This window comes from Uranotaenia lowii, chromosome 2 (assembly GCF_029784155.1).
Source record: "Uranotaenia lowii strain MFRU-FL chromosome 2, ASM2978415v1, whole genome shotgun sequence".
Classification (NCBI taxonomy): Eukaryota; Metazoa; Arthropoda; class Insecta; order Diptera; family Culicidae; genus Uranotaenia; species Uranotaenia lowii.
Window position 1 is genome coordinate 251,516,088 of NC_073692.1, and position 18,025 is coordinate 251,534,112.

At 32.8% G+C, this 18,025-nt stretch overlaps 1 protein-coding gene across 8 annotated transcripts in view; it reads right to left on the reverse strand.

Moving 5' to 3' along the window:
• The window catches only part of LOC129744261 (uncharacterized), a 42,234-nt gene extending 30,180 nt beyond the window's left edge, over positions 1 to 12,054 (reverse strand). For 3 of the 8 annotated variants that reach the window (XM_055736698.1, XM_055736696.1, XM_055736692.1), the window contains exons 1-2: positions 11,902 to 12,054; positions 10,797 to 11,159 (exon numbers count right to left, since the gene is read on the reverse strand). In XM_055736698.1, coding sequence (XP_055592673.1) covers positions 10,797 to 10,940 — 144 coding nt within the window. In that variant the 5' untranslated portion in view covers positions 10,941 to 11,159; positions 11,902 to 12,054. The remainder of the gene's footprint in view (positions 1 to 10,796; positions 11,160 to 11,901) is intronic. The other 5 variants (XM_055736699.1, XM_055736697.1, XM_055736695.1 and 2 more) reach the window with 4 other exon arrangements.
• Positions 12,055 to 18,025: the final 5,971 nt, after the last annotated feature.

Below are 18,025 nucleotides of genomic sequence, written 5' to 3' on the forward strand. Positions count from 1 at the left end.
AGAACTGAAAATTAACATATTGGACCGGAAATTTGTTATAATATCAATGTCGTTTTATCTAACAGATGGATGGATAAAAATGGTAAAATTAAGGCATTTTTTTTTCAAATTACCGAGGCGGTCGATGGAGAGATTTTGGAAAACTGTTCGATATAATCGAAGGCGATGTTTGTTATTGAGCCTAAGTTTAGACAACAATTGTTTCCATTAGAAACATTTATTTTAAGAAAAATGAATTTAAAAATATCGATTAGTAAAATAGAGAAATTCAGTGTGCTAGGCTAGGGTATAGTTATTGGTAGGAAAATAGCGCGCTTTCATTAAATTTCAAAATAAACCTACAGAAATCTAAGGAAAGAAAAAAAGGTACGTGGTTTATCATAATCTTGCGTCAATCTTTTGTCGCTTCCCACATCGAACTGAGCGTTTTTGAATGCCTTTGATGCGGTAAAGTAGAACAATTTAAAAGTGGTGCGGTGCATTCTGTCTAGCGAGTTTTTTTTTCTGCGTTCTGCGACAGAAAAAGGATTGGGGAAGGAAAAAAGTACAAATTTTATATTTTTAATAATAGGACAAAGAACGCATGAATTTGACCGAGTGTTAATCTTAAATGAATATTCGGAGAAATTTCCCTACCAAACTTTTTCCCTCGGCTGAGCAATTAGCGAGATAGCTAGTATCAAAATTATGGTGTGAATATAATTTTAAAATACTTTCGCGACTTCAAGCCTCTAGATTTATGCTGATCATGTTTGACTTCCTCGCCTTTTTAATGCTTAAGTTACCGTCAACTGGGGCAACATGCAACACATTTCAACTTCAAGGCTTCTAAAATCTTAATGCTTACAGATAATCATACCTTTTGTACATCGAAAGTTTTAAAGCTGATGGGATACCAAACTGACGTAGTCAGAAAAAAATGATTTTACCAGTTATATTTCATTTTTCACAAACATGCGATTTTCACCCTACTAAGAAAAATGGGTAAGTTGCAACAAACTCTGTAATTAATGAAAAATGAAATGAAAACGTTTGAAAATTTATAGTTCTTGATACATTTGTGATGTCATAGCGCATAAAGCACCAATTGCAGATATTTTTGGTTTTGTTCGAATCAAATTTTAAATTTTTTCTGTTAAAATTGTTTTTTAGAAAAAATTGTTAATCTGCTGTATACATTTAGGGGTAAAAAATACTTCAAAATATTCTATTAGCTTAAATCATGAAAATAAATCTTAGGATGGATGAAATTTTAATGTTAACAAACGCAGAATGCAAAACAATCATATCCCAGCATATGGAAACGCGATTTATAAGATTTAGTTCTGATTTGCATTTTGTTGCATTTTGCCCCAGACAGCCAACTGAAATATAAAAATATTTATGTTAAAAAATTTGGTGATTGTCCGAAAAATATTTATACACCAAAAGTGTTGGTCTAGGATAATGAAAGCAATATAAAGTTTGTAGGTGATATCATTAAGTCATACTAGGTCAAGTTATTTTTTATGGCATCGAAAAATGTAAAAAAATGTACATCAGTACACACAATGTACACAATGTTAAAAATATATTATCATTCAATGATAACTTTATTGCAGTATATTGAAATAGAAATTGAATGAGTGTTGTGGTATACAAATGTTGCATCTAACGTAGGGTTACCACTCTTTTAAGAGTACATGTACTCTTTTTCGATCGAACAATGGGCGTACTCTTCTTTTTGAGAAATTTTTCGAAATGTACTCTATTTTATGAGAACCATTTAATCAGAAAAATGAACTTGTTTGTTTCAGTATATGAAGTTTCTTTATCTTATACAAGAAAGAAATACAACTTGCAAAAATTTTCAATACCTTTCCTAAATATCCTGTATTCATGAAGGCATTGAATCGTAATTTACAGTAAACGCAATAAACGCCTTTGAGTATGCAATAAACCACCGAACAGTTAACAAAGAGCACAAAAGCAATGGGATTAAATCCTTCGTAGCGCACAAATCTTACATGTTATTTGTTCAAAGGCAATTTACGCGCCTAAAATTTCTTCTTGAAATCAAGTATTTTATCGGGTTTGGCGTGGTTTGTCAGCAAAGCATCAAATACCTCTTTTCTGTGGTATAATCCAAATGGGAATATTCAGTCACTGACTTTTTCTATTAATAAAGAAATATGAGAAAATTTATAATTGTTGTATACGTCATAACCTAAGCTTCCCAGAATTTTTTCTGAGCCTATCGGGCCGGGCAAATCTGGGAATTTTTACCCAAAAAAACCTGGCAAAATCCGGGCATTGGATTTTAAAAAATGTCTATTAAAAACCCGAGCAATATCCCATATCTGACAAAATTCAGGCTTCTTTCATGCTAATTAAGAGAGAAAGTGAAAAATGTACACATGAAAAAAAAATTTCTATTGAGTCACATAATAACTTAATGTTGTGACTCTGTGTAGAGTAGCAATCATCCGAAATCACAATTCATTTTGCAAATGACAATTCAGTTTACAATTTACGAACTTTTTTATTCCTTTTCAATTGATAAGAAAAATTTGCTGCAATTTATCTCTTTGGGGAAAACGGTACAGAAAGCACCAGTTAAGCATTAACGCTATTTAAAACCTTGTAATCGTTTAAGAGCCAAATTGATCGTTAACGATGATTCAGGAAGCTGATTTATGTCTTACTCAAAAGAAATAAAAATGATAAAAGTTCGATTTTCATGAAGTTTATGTTAAAAAAAACTCAAACAGCTTGTAGCACACCGTGAGGTAGAACGCCAAAACTAGTGGACAGAACGTACCATACCGAAAGGGTGGTCACAAATAAAACAATGACTATACGAAATATAATAAATTAAACATAAAATGTTTAATAGCATGTTCATAGTATTTTGTTTTAATAACCATGCTATGGCAAAAAATAATTTTTAATAGCTGAACTTATCGAAAATTTAGCTTTTCAAAAAAGGAAACAATGAGAATACTTGATTCCTAGGGGGGGGGGGGGGGGGGGGGGAATACTTGATTCCTTCGCTATATCTCGAAACAGGAATGTCTTACAAATATCAAATGTTCTTGAAAAATGCACCAAATAGAACAAAACAACAATGCTGTTATCTCAACAAATTTTCAAAATTTCATTTTTCGAGTTATTGAACTTTGTTTGAAAAATTTAACAAAACGTGATTTGAAGATCTTTTTTTATCACTTCAAAATGTTTCTCACATTGAAAAATCATAATAAAAATATTTATTCAAATATGTCAATCGTTACTGTATAATATGAACTTCATAATGTCATATTTTTTTAAGAAGAAGTTCCTTAGAGTTTAAAAAAATATATTTTTCTACTGAATGGATCGAGATCATTGGTTATCATTAAATTACTAATATCTGTTCAAGAACTTATGTTTATCCAGTAATTATCAGTAAACAATAACTAAAAATACTGTATTTATCTGAAAACTAGAAAATTGCGCCTTGAAGTATGCAATGACTTAGTTTATCCAGTAATTATCTGTAGAAAAGGACTAAAAATAATAGAAAATTGCGCCTTGAAGTATACAATGACTATAGGGTAGTTGACAAACTTTTAGAATTCTCTTTGTCTGATACTTACAAACTGCTAAATGAGAACTAACATGGCAAAAAAAGTCACCGGACCTTTAATCTTCGGATTTAACTAGATTTTTGCCTAGGGTCAGGGCACCTTGAATTAAGGATTAAGACTCCTTTAGTAAAGGATCAAGTCTCCTGTAACTTAAAAAGATCACAATTTTTTCAGTCTCACGAAAATGCTTCAAGTTTATCTACGAGTTCATGTATCGTTCCAACTTTTGGAGCATAGTAATTTGAAGTTATACGCTATCAGAAAATGCAAAAGACGATGAGTTGCCAAAATTTTCCAAAAAGATATGATAAAAATAAGGAAAGGGGATCAAGTATCCCAATTCTTCCCTACAGTTTTCGATATCCTTGTAGGTAAAACGCCTTCAAGTAGGCAAAGAAATTCAATTTCGTGGCCTACAGCGCGGAAAATATGGCGGTTGATGATTTTTTCGAATCGAATTTTGGTGCACCTTTTAAACTTTAAAAAAGGACTTATAATTATGCAGATTATAATTATGCATTCATATCATGATTTGGGAGTCAGCTTTCAAAATTTGAGCCTAGAACAGCCTATGATTGTTTTTAGTAAAAAAATGTCGGAAGTTAGTGAAACAGAGCAAGATATTTGTAGTCATTCGAAAGTGCATACGAGGAGACAAACGAAAAGCTAAAGCTTTATCAGACTGCGCAGGCTGGTCAACCATGAAACTATTAACTATGAAAAATTACAATTTTTACACAAATTCGACTTATTCTTCTGTTTCTAAAAATAAATGTCGTTTTAGTGAACTTTTCAACTACCTATGAAATGATCGAAAAGATTACACTATTTTATAAAATAAAAAAAAATCGTGAACTTTATTGACCGAAAATGAAATTCAAAATGAATTGAAAGCGAAACGGAGTTCGTATGGGATCAGCTAGTGCTTTATAAAAATGTACCCCATAGAACAAAACAACAATGCTGTTATCTCAAAAAAATTTAACAAATGTGTACTTTGTTTGAAAAATTTATCAAAATGTGATTAGAAGATCTTTTTAGAACACTTTAAAATGTTCCCCACACCAAAAAATTATAATAAAAATATTTATATGTCAATCGTTTGAGTGTAATATGAACTTCATAATGCCATATTTTCAAAGCAATAGTAAACTCTAATTTTTATAAGAAAAGGTTTTACATTTTGTAAGTTTTGGGTTTATCCCTAGAGTCAAGAAAGATATATTTTTTTCTTCCAAATGGATCGTAATCATTGATAATCACGAATTAAATAATATTTTAAAATGGACCTTAAATACTGTATTGATCTTAAAACTAGAAAATTGAGCCTTAAAGTATGCAATGGCTTTAGGGTAGTAGACAAACTTTTAGATTTCTCTTTGTCTGATACTTACAAAGTGCGAAATGAGGACTAATATGGCAAAAAATAGTCAACAGTCCTTTTATCTTTGGATTTTGCTAGATTTTTGCCGAGGATAAGGGAAACCTTTAGTAAAGGATCAAGTCTCCTTTAACTTAATTAAACTCAACAATTTTTTTTGTCTCACATGTATCGTTCTAACTTTTGGAGAATATGAACTTGAAATTTCACGCTGTCAGAAAATGCAAAAGACGGTGAGTTGCTAAATTTTCCCAAAAAGATATGATGGACATAAGAAAAAGGGGATATACCCATTCTTCCTTAAGGAAAGGTGTGAGTCGGCTTTACTGGTTCTATTTTTTCATTCGTAAACCAGTGTTGTTTCATTTAAAAGATATAATTTGAAAATACGTAACATTAATAGAAAAATAAATTTCCAGGCTCGGAAACCAATTTTGGAAATGTGAACATGATCAATTTATTCCAAATATTTTTTAGATATACTTTCATCACAGTACTATTTGAAAAAAGAAATGAATAAAAGTGTTATAACAATTTGACTCGATCATTGGGTTTTGTTTATTTGTAAGTACATGCCAAATTATGATGTGAATTCTATGGATGCTTATCGTTAGAAAAATGCTGCTATTGGTTTATTTGAATATATGAAATCCTCAAAATTGTACAGTGATATTGTATTCCTTATCCCAGAAATCTTTCATTTGGTTCATTGTGCAGTGTTGATTATCTCGAACCAATCACGGAGTACAACCATTATGCCATTGGCCAGGAGGGTCAGCAGGTGGACCATAGTTGATAGCAAGCTCTAGCTCTCAAACAAGCTCAAGTTAATAGCGAAGTAGGGGGATACTTGATACCCTTTTCTTATTTTTATCATATCTTTTTGGAAAATTTTAGCAACTCGCCGTCTTTTGCATTTTCTGACGGTGTGTAATTTCAAGTTTATATGCTCTAAAAGTTGGACAGATACATGAATCCATAGATGAACTAGAAGCATTTTCGTGGAAGAAAAAAAATTACGATATTTTGGAGTTAACGGGGACTTGATCCTTTAATGAAAAAGTCTTGATCCTTCATTCCGGGGGCCTAGTCCTTGGAAATTTCACGAATAGCCTCATAGGTGTAAAGTGTCACTAATAAAGGAAAAAAAAAAAATAGTCCTTGGAAAAAAATCAAACACAATTTCAAAACGAATGTCAATTGACTATTTTGGTCATGTTTTTTTCCCATTTCAAAATTTATAAATGTCAGAAGAAGAAAATTTCAAAACTATATCTCAACCCTAGTGTGATTGCATACTTTAAGGCGCTATTTTCTGAATTTAAGGGAAAATCAACTTTCTTAGCCCTTTTTGCCAGAAAATTTTTGTTAAGAGATTACCATTGTTTTGAAAACTTGGTATTATGAAGTTCATACTACATTCTAACGATTTATGTATTGGAATTTGGAATATATATATTTGTTTTAATTTTTTCATGTCAGAAACATATTACAGTGACAAGGAATATTTAAATAAGATAGTGTCGAGAGCCATATTGGATGTTTTTGTAACGTCACAAAAACGATTGTATCGAAAATTTATGTGAGAATGGATGGAATTTCAAAGAAAAACACGTTTTAGAACGAAATCGAATTCCAATTTCGTTTTGATTTTGTTGTAAGGCCTCTATTTTACTATGTCATGAAGTTTTTTGGTCCTTTGAAGATTGCATTATGTTTTTTTTCTAATTTATTGATGAATGCAATGTCGCCTTGAAGCTAAAACATGCATAAATGAAGAAAATATCAGCTTCGAAAAGGTCTAGCTGGTAGATATTGAGTGTTCAACTGATTGTAATAACTTTAATCCAACCGGTTTACCATATACAATTACCAAAAATAATATATTCCAAGATACCTAGCTCTTAAAATATTTCATATAAACGCCAACGGACAATCTTTTAACAAACCTTAACACCATCTACTGACAGAAAAGGTCAACATTTCTCGATAATTGAATTTTTCACTTGTACCCCTCGTTCCGGGGGGTTCAAATGCACTCTAATATGCTTTTGTTCAAATTTGGAATACATTTGCAAAATGTTCTCTGACATACTTTCGTCAATTTTTGGAGAAATGCTATGCCACTGACTCAATTTAATTGGGAACCTGACTCGTTTTTGCGCATTCAGATTCCTCAATTAAAAATAATAATCTTCAATTTAAACAGATAAATTATTTGTATTGCCTGGTTGAGCCTGATCATTGATTCCAAATTCCACGAAACAGTGCTGAGGATATTGCTATTAAGGGTTTTGATGACTTGGCCAAGTATTTATTTTGATTGGGATCCTGATTTATGTTATAACATGATATATAACACAGATTGTTTTACCAAGGTCTTAATTTAATTTAGTTTAATTCATTCAGATGAAGAAAAATTTTATCTAGTTTTATTAGGATGTTTAATTCAAAATCTTAAAATTGCAAAGTTTTCCAGTTCAAGTTTAAACATCTAGTAGCAACTTGAATGAAAGTGATAAATAACATAATTAAGAAATTTTAAATTTTAAAATTATTTCATATCAGCAAATGCTATTTCGCTTTTTTTTTCAAAACCCGCCATTTCTGTAACAAAAAAGCAGAAAGTAGTGTTTTCTAACTGTCAAATGAGATTTAGAAAAAAAAATTCAAACTTGTCCACGTGGACATCCGAGGACGGGTTTAGGGTTTGCCAAACGTCTACGCTTGTCCACGCAGAGGAAGGAGGGGGTCTAAAATCGCATTTTTCTATCGACGTGGTATCTGAACGGCAAACAACTAAAAAAAAGCTTTGAATAGCGAATGACGACTCTGATACCGAAAAACCGTGCTAATTTTGGAGAGCCAAGACCACGTAGAGAAAGATCTGAGTGTGTTTCTTGTGCAAATGAACCTTCAAAATGCTAGTTATTTCCTACCGTGTAATATAAATTGTTTTTTTTTTCTTAGCGTGTTTTACTGAATAGTTGCATTTCTGCCGCAGCGTTTGATGGTGGCGCTTTTGGATTTTGTCCGTCGATTTCTGCAAGAGTTCCGAATCTTGTAATGGATAATTTTTGCAATTACTATGTAGAACAATTAACACCAATGCATGATTGATAACTTAGGTTACTAAAATATGTCAATAAAAGATTGTTGTTTTGTATAAAAATTTGTGTTTTGATCTCTTTATTGTAATGAGGACCTTAAACTGCACTGACTTCAACATTTTCATGGAAGACTTCGAACTAATTTTAAAGTTTTGCATATTTCAGTGGTGAAAATTCACCATTTTTTCGAACTTCGAAGGTCTTTTTTAAAGAAGAATTATTTGAAAATGCAACTTTTTTGCACCCATCTTGAAGAGCAAAAATCCTTCTACAATAACATGTTTTTAAAGTGGAAAGTTTCCAGCAGATTCTTCGAATTATCATTGAAAAAGAAAAGTTTCCTAGTAAATTAACAGATTTTTCGTGATTGTGACGTCTCAGCCTGTACCAATACTAGAGCAGGGCTGCCTTAGCACTACCTTCTTTAAATATTCCTTGTTAAAGTGGTAAAAAAAGATTTTCAAGTCGCATATTGTGAAATTTTTCAAACTTAGTTGAATAACTCAAAAAATTATTTTGTTAAATTTTTTGAGTTTACAGCATAGTTGTTTGCTTCATTTAGCACATTTTTCTAGAACATTTGATCCTTGTAAGTCATCCTACTGATTCCATGATGTTAAAACGCCTTAAAGTAGATAAGCGTTTTAATGATGCAAACGATGAATAATGAAAAAATACTGTGTTCTAAACGAATCATCATACTCCGGTTGAAGAATACTTCTCAATGAATTCATTCAAATGATTGCTGGACAAAACAAGGATAAATGACGACATAAATACTATAGAGGAGAATGAGGTAATCCCTGGGGATACTTGATTACTTAGCTATATGTCGAAACTGGAATGTCTTTCAAAGATCAAATGTTCTAGAAAAATGTGCCAAAATGAGCAAAATAACAATGCTTGTAATTTAAAAAATTTTAACAAAATAATTGTTTGAGTAATTGAACTTTGTTTGAAAAATTTCACAAAATGTAACTTGAAAATCTTTTTTCATCATTTTAAAATGTTCCTTACATGGTAAAATTATGAAAAAAATATTTGTTCCAATGTATCTATCGTTCGAGCGTAAAATGAACTTCATAATGCCATATTTCCAAAGCAATGGAAAACTCTCAACTTTTTTTCAGAAAAAAATTTCTAAAATGTTGATTATGGGTACAATTTATCCCCTAGAGTTGGGTACAATTGATCCCCCTTCGCAAACGGCATATTCTTCTCCTGAATTGATCATTTTGATTGCTGATTACGAAATTACTAATATTTATCCAAAAACTAATATTTATCAAACAATTGTCTGAAGTAAAGAGCAAAAATGATTAATTTTCTCTTAATTATTAAAAAAATAGCGCCTTTAAGTATGCAATGTTATTAGCGTTGCGACAAAGTTATAGAATTTTCTGCTTATGTCTGCTATAAATTGTGAAATGAGAACAAACATGACAAAAATAGTCAATTTACATTCTATCTTGGGGTTTTGTTTGATTTTTATACAAGGATTAGGGCTTCCTGAATAAAAGATCAAGTCTCCTTCAATAGGGGATCAAGTCTCCCCTAACTTCAGAAAAATCGCAATTTTTTAACTCCCATGAAAATGCTTCTAGTTCATCAACGGGTTCAAGTGTCGTTCTAATTTTTGGAGCATAGAAACTTGAAGTTACAAGCTGTCAGAAAATGTCAAAGACGGCGAGTTGCTTAATTTTTCCAAAAAGAAATGGTGTAAATAAGAAAAGGGGATCAAGTATCCCCACTCTCCCCTAAATATTTTCGTAGAGCTCAGATAGTTGCAATGCTTTAAAGATTACAATTACCAGACAAAACGTTCTTGTTTTTTTTTCATAATTTTTTTTTCATTTTTTTCAATAACCAATTAACAATTCATTTACAATGTTTTGTTTGCACTTCGATTCACAATGGTTATGAGGTAAATGTCTCTTACCTCACTACTTTAACCATTTAATGCATAGTGTTGTTTCAAAATAACACTGATTAAAATCCAAATATCTCGGAAACGTGTGAAAATTTTTGAGTTATGTATTCACAAAAAATATAGAGATTAAAAGAAATTATAGATGGCATTTTTACCACGATTTTCATAGTTTCGCTACTTTTTATATTTACCGAAGCTTTGTACGAATGCTAGCCCCGAAAATAATGCTTAATTTTCAGTTTAAATAAAAATGTTTTTATGCAAACGCTATTCCAAAAACCATTCCATGTGTTTTGAACTTTTCAGATCCTTGCATACAAAAATTAAAGAAAAAAAAGTGAAACATCAACTCATCGTTCTAAGAGACATCTTGCTGAAGTCCGACTTAGTTCGAAATTTGTGCGAAGGAACTGGAAAACCGTGCCACGACCAATCCTGTCACGTAGGTTGATTCAAACCATTCTCTTCGGTTTTTTTTTGTGAAAGCTTAAATTAAGACATCTAACCTGCCTATCCTAACATTTTTATAAGCTTATCAAAAGTTCTAAAATTACAAATTTTGTTCAAAAGTTAAAATCTACCATTACGATGGGCTTCAAAATATCTGTCATTTGTTGTGTTTAACTGTGAACTGTTAACGATAAATCAAAATATTTCTGAATCTACAGGCTAATACGCAGCATCAGTATCATTACTAAGCAAATTTTAACACTGCATGTGCAAGTGAACTTTTTATTTTAGTTTGTTTTTACAACATAGATACGCACTCTGTTACGGTCTTCGGTCACAGTTTCTTCCATGGATGCAATGGGAGCTGGCCCCAGCCGTTTCTGCTTTCTCGGGGATGGGACATTGTCAGACTCATTGGTAACTGTTTCCTGATTCTGCATCTGAACAACATTATTATCCATTCTCGGTGTCTATTGGTGCAAAAGAGGCCTTGGATTGGTTGATGTTCTGGAATTGCAACGCCAATTTGCATAGATCTCGCGCACAGGCACGCACTTAACACTTATTTATGTAACAATATCGCCAATATAGTATCGTTGTCTTTTCATAGCTGACCTATTTAGCGTACTTATCAACCTAGTTTCACCTTTTATTCGTTTCAATTATAGAATAGCGCAATGCTCCAGAAGAAATGAAAAGGAAGAAAACATATAGCTAACAATGCAAAACTTTTACAATTGTTCATAATCACATAATCATCGTTATCAATTCTACTGCAGACTAGTTTAGGAGTCGATAGTAGATACATCTGTGAAGGTTATCTAGCACGTAAGTAGTGGAGAAAGGTGAGGAATGCAAAAATAGTTTCTGAGAAAGAATCCTAAAAATGTTCATTCATTTGACATATTAAGCGTGTGTATAGATAGATAGAGAGCATATCCATTAAGATTTTTACATGTCAAGAACGGAAAATCGATATGTAACCCTACACCACATGACAGAAAGGTTTTCGATGTTTGTTACCATTCGCGTAGAAAACCTGTTTCAGCCATTGAGGTAATTAATAAATGCAATCGATACAGGAAACGAAAAACCTTTTGCCAATTTTCTCATAGCCTTATGGACCTGGCAGGGTTATCACCATGGGATTATTCGATCAAGTAAAGAAATAGAGAGATATTTGCCAGTTGCTTCTGGTGAATTAAGGACATTGATACTTTCTTCCGATTCGGAAATGTTCACTGATTGGTGCCGTAGAACATCACGTACAACACGTTGAACAATTAATTGATTATCATTCTTGATGTGCCTTTTCATGCATTGGAACAATTGCGAAACGTCCTTTTCGGTCAACGCATGCAAATCACATAATCCAGGTTCAATCGATTTGGTTTATGTATTCCGTTTGAAGTCGATATGCACCTTTTGATTGAAATTATGTTAATAATCTGGACACTCGCACCACGGAAAATGATTTAAACTTTCTTTTCACACGACACGGTCACATTCTTCGTACATTTCAGACGACGGCCGAGCAGGAAAAATTGACTATGGCTAGTTCAGAGCTTTGGACTATTAAATTGAGGGGGCAAAAGCGCATGTCCTGGTTCTTACGGGATACCAGTATGACCACATGGGGGATAGTCGTGCAGATTGGTCTAAAGAGAATCAGCCAGGGCCAATGCGCATGATCTGATATTTAGAACATGGATATCAACATTTTGAATTTGCTATCATTGACACATTGATAGTTGTGGATTGTGTAGTGTGGAACATATTCAGTTTGAAAATTGCAATATGCAGAATATTAACAGCTCACAGGTTATTTTGCTGAAAGCTGTTATGTTATATGTTCAGCCTAATAAAGTGCTTTACTGCTCTGTTTAACTTTTTAAATCTTTCTTTAAAATCAGTAAAACATGTTCACATGTGCTTCTCATTGGTTAATTACAAAAAAAAATCAAGGGAATTTTTCGAATTTTCATATAATTGTGTATTAGACTGCCCCAAATTTGTATGGGAAATTTAAAACCCGTGATATGTTATACGATGCAAGCTAAAATTGATCCTAGGCCTAGTACAAGATCTCATGCCAAATTTGAGCCAGATCGGACCACGGGAAGGGGTCGCTCAACGAGCCTGAAGTTTGTATGGGATTTTGAGCCATTTTGTTTGAGAGGAACATGAAAAACCAGTTTTTCGTCAATAACTTTTGTCTCCTTCGACCGATTTCTTTCAAAAACGGGTTTTCTTGAAGCCTAGATTATGACAAATATTTCATCAGAAGGTTGTATTTCAATTAAAGTTAAGATAAAAAAGTTATTAAGCTTCAAAAATTGGCTAACTTTTGTAAGGGTGACATTCATCACTGTTTTAATGAGGCCACTAAATGTCCGACCAGGACACTCAATGTGAAATGCATGCCGTTCCGTCAAATAATGTCCGATTTTAACCATCGTTGTTGCGCTCGGTTGCAATTTTAAATGTTTTTCTCATATTCGAGTTCGAATGATATTCACTTGATAGTTCGGAATGAAATAAGGGCGGAAAAATGCTTGACAATAAAAAAAAAAATTGCATTACCACAGGGGCTTAGGAACACATAAACGATTTGTGATGCCAATAAAACAGTTTTTTATAAATAGCTTTGGTTCCCGCCAGCCGATTTCTTTCAAAAACAATTTTTCTAAAAGCTTAAATTATGAAAAATATTTCATCCGAAACTGTATTTCGATGAGAATTAAGATAAAAAAAGTTATTTGGTTTCAAAAATGAGCTAAACCTTTTACGGTGGTATTCATCACATATTATTACAGCGACCAAAGTATTTGATGAATAACTGGGTTTCCATCCGAACGAATTTCAGGCTCGTTGAGCGACCCCTTCTCGTGATCCGATCTGGCCCCAATTTGGCATGAGATCTTGTATTAGGACTTGAATCAATTTCAGCCTGCAGCGCATAACATTTCACAGGTTTTAAATTTCCCATACAAATTTTGAGCAGTCTTTTGTACATATTTTCGCCTTTGGGCGGGATTTATGTTTCATCTTTTCTACCTAACTCAGGATCATTTTTCTTTCTCAAAAAATCTATTCAGAATGGTTGTTACTCTCAGACCCAACCGCCAACATTTTTTAGATCGAAAAACACATGGACCAACACGCTTTATAATGCCAATAAAATGATAATTTTTCGAAAAAGGTCCTTTTACATTTTTCTTACTTTTTTATTATATAAGCTGTAGCTTTCTTTTGATAGAGAATGAAGGTGATTCTTTTTATTGGCATCACAAACCGCCCAGCCATGTTCCTAAGCCCCTGAGGTTATGCAATTTTTTTTAAATTGTCAAGCATTTTTCCGCCCTTACTTCTTTCCGAACTATCAAGTGAATATCATCCAAACTCAAATATTAGAAAAACATTAAAAATTGCAATCTACACGGTTATTTTAGATTATTCAAAGACTGAATAATTTCGGTTCAGGGGTCGCATCATGTATGAAGATGAAAACAACTGAATTGATATCAATCAAAATTATGAGTTGTTTTCATCTAGCGAGTTTAAAATCCTGAGATTTAGCGAAGACGCACACTTTTTCATCCGCTCTAGATGAAATCTATTCAGAGCGCCTTAAAAACCAATGTTTATTTTTTTTATTTTGATGATTAAAGATATGAACAGAGTGAAGTTGGAGGAAATTTTCCAGGTTAGTATAAAATTTGATGGGTGCTAATAAGTTTCATGAGAAATTAAACGAAGGTTTTCTTCCCACAGAATTCTAATCTTATCGGACGCATTTGTGGTGGTGGCGGAACTTGATTTGCACGTTCAATCAGGGCTATATTCTGCTGAGATGAACCTCCCACTTCACCTACCGGATCCAGCCGGAACATCTGCAATGGAAGCGGCAAACCACGACTGGCAACTCGGCCCATATCTGGGCCCTGAGCACCTTCCGGAATAGGAAGACCGATGTTGGTGGTCCCTCCATCGTAAGCGACACGATGTTTCCTCTTCGGAGCAGAACGAATCCTAGAAATATTTTTTTCTCCCGCTTCCGTTATGAATTACATTTGAATAAATATGGATGTCTATTACTGAAACATATATAAAAACATTTCATTTTCATTGAAATCCGAAATTCCTGTAAATTCTGCCGTAAAATTTTATAAAATTCTGAGTTGTTTTGGCTCAGACCGTTCACACGCTTCTTTAAAATGCCTGATTGAAAGTAACTCAAAATTCGCGAAAACCCTTACAATTCATTTCTGAGTTTTACCGCTCTAATCAAAATTTGAGTTTTCCCAGTTTTGGTGCATTTTGAATTGTTTTCTTTCAAATCTGAGTCACAGAGAATTAGAGTGTAGCGCAACAACGATGGTTAAAATCGGACATTATTTGACGGAACGGCATGCATTTCACATTGAGTGTCCTGGACATTTAGTCGCCTCATTAAAACAGTGATGAATGTCACCCTTACAAAAGTTAGCCAATTTTTGAAGCTTAATAACTTTTTTATCTTAACTTTAATTGAAATATAACCTTCTGATGAAATATTTGTCATAATCTAGGCTTCAAGAAAAACTATTGACGAAAAACTGGTTTTTCATGTTCCTCTCGAACAAAATGTCTCAAAATCCCATACAAACTTCAGGCTCGTTGAGCGACCCCTTCCCGTGGTCCGATCTCGCCCAAATTTGGCATGAGATCTTGTACTAGGCCTAAGATCAATTTTAGCCTGCAGCGTATAACTTTTTCAAAAGTCGGGTCATTTGGGGCAGTCTATTGTGTATGCAAAACTCAATTTTTTCAGCACTCGACGTTATTATCCATTACGTTACGAATAATTTACGACTCGTACTGAAAAAATCCACTTTTTTCAACTTGATGCATAAATAACATAACTGTTTCAACTTCAGTTGTTTTAGCTAACATTTTTGGTACCGTAAACTGGGGGAACTTTGATCACCGGAGTAACTTTGATCAACATGAAACTTTTGCAGATAATCATCATTAACTAAGTCTGAAGTTTAAATATCTGAAAACTGTTTAAAATATCTGGTTTTTCGAAGATTCCCAAACAAACACCTCTCCTGATAAAAGGAGATTGCATGGAGGTAAAATTTCATATGTTTTTGAGGCCAAAAAATATTGAGAAATGTTTATAATTTTTGCCCCTAAATGTATGCAGCACCATTGTCCATATTAATGGTCGGGATTCGACCAGATCGAACTGAACGCCAACAGCATTTTTTCGAGTCACTTCAGTTTAATGTACAAATATTTTCAACAATAGACGGAATCTGTTAAATTTAACAACGAGAATCAATAGTTTATAATTCGAGAAACACATCCCGGTGAATTATTCAAGTATTTTTGGTCTCGCATAACAATAATATGAGTTTCAAAATCAGCAGTATAAAATTTTTCTCGTGGCGTTCAGTTCGGTCTGGTCGAAGGCAGGCCATTTGTATTTGAAAGAAAACGTTGAAAAATTCAATTGAGTCTAAAAAAAATTGCCGTTACTGATGTTTGAAGCCTCCTGTGCTAATTGACATTAAAACAATAATTTTGAAGATGTTGAGATACGTTAAAACCATAGTGATCAAATTCCCGAAACATGAAATCAGGTTTTGTAAGAAACATTTAGTTATAGCCACTAATGTCGTTCGAATATTCTGATGATCATGCTTCATACTCCTTACCTCAGTAAGTATTTTAAATCTTTTTCTGTGTTACGAAAAACCAACCCCTTCTAAAATATTCGAAAATAAATTAAAAAAAGTGATCAATGTTCCCCCAGTTTACGGTACATTCACGATTTTTAAAGCTACGATGCAGTTGGCGGTCAGTCATTGAAAAAATGTATCCTTTACCTATAACTGTGTTCAATAATTTCTTTTGGACTTGAACTCATGAACATCAGCTCAGCTGCTTTAGGGTAGAAGCACTAGTTATTAAACAACAGGTACCAGCTATTGAACACTAGTAAAACTTTAACCAATAGAACCCAAAACTTGATTCAAATATCTTATTTCATCTTTTTTTAATTATTACAGTTTCTCTAAAGTTCTCCTTTTTAAGAGGCGATTCATTATTTGCTATATTTGCTATCGTTAAATGTCAGGAACACATATCATACCCTTCTTTTGCCACGCCGACCCCCCCCCCCCACAAGTTTCGATTTTCCGAAAATCCCGAAGGTACTGTAAACTGGGGGAACATTGATCACTTTTTTAATTCCTTTTCGACTATTTTGGAAGGGGTTGCTTTTTTGTAACACTAAAAAGTTTTAAAGTACTTACACTGCCGTTCTAAGCAAGAATGTCCCATGTGACTTTTGGGTCATTTTCACTTTTTTGCTGGAAACGGTCTCTTTTAGTGTTAACTTCCGAATAAAAACACAAACAAGTATACTTTGTTCTGAACTTATACGAAACTTTCATCAAGGTGGTTGTCTCTATGTTGATAGTTCTACGCAGTTCTGTCACACTAGAGAAAATTCAATGAAAAATGCAAATTTTATCAAAAAAATCTCTTAAAATGAGTTTAAACTTGGCTCTAATTTGCTGTTTTTTTTGTAGGAAATGTAATTTTTTTTGACAGAAAACATTGTAAAATGATTAACTTGAACTGTTCACTACGAAAAAATTATCGGTGAACTTTTAGTTTGAGAGAAAAATTGGAAATATAGCTGATATTTCAATCGCGTTTTTCTCGTTTGCACGTTTTCCCACATGGGACAATCTTGCTTGGAACGGCAGTACAGAGGTAAGAAGTCTAAAGCATAACTTTGATCACTATGAATTTTACGTACCTCAACTCAACATCTTCAAAATTATTGTTTTGATGCCATTTAGCACAGAAGGCTTAAATCATCAATTACAGTAATTTTTTGTTTAGACCTCAATTGAATTTTTCAACGTTTTCTTTCAAAAACAAATATACTCAAAAGATGGACAATATAGATGAACCAGCTGAAAGCTGAAAATCTTTATAATAAAGACATTAAAAAAAAGATGGACAATGTTGCTGCATACATTTAGGGGCAAAAATTAAAAACATTTCTCAAAATTTTTTGGCTTCAAAAATAAATGAAATTTTACCTCGATGCATTTCCCTAGGTCCTTCCACTGTTCCCATGGTCTTTTTTTCTTCAAACATTACCATTTGATAGGATCTTAAGCCATTTTTTCTATACATGCTTTCTCAATGAAAATGTCAGTTTTTTTTAGTATCCAAAAATTATCACAGAATGATCATAAAAATATCACTAAAACCATAAAAAAGGTAAACTTTTACATATAACAATCCATTTGCTTTTAAATGCTATAATTTTATCAGGAGAGGCATTTGTTTGTGAGTCTTCGAAAAAACAGATATTTTAAAAATTTAAAATTACATTTTTAGTAATATAATGTTGCAACTTCAAACCAAATTAAGCCTTTTTGAACTCAAGCCTATAATTTCAAGCTTAGAAAACAGTTACCCCGATGATCAAAGTTCCCCCAGTTTACGGTACCTAATCTGTTGAAAAATTGATAAA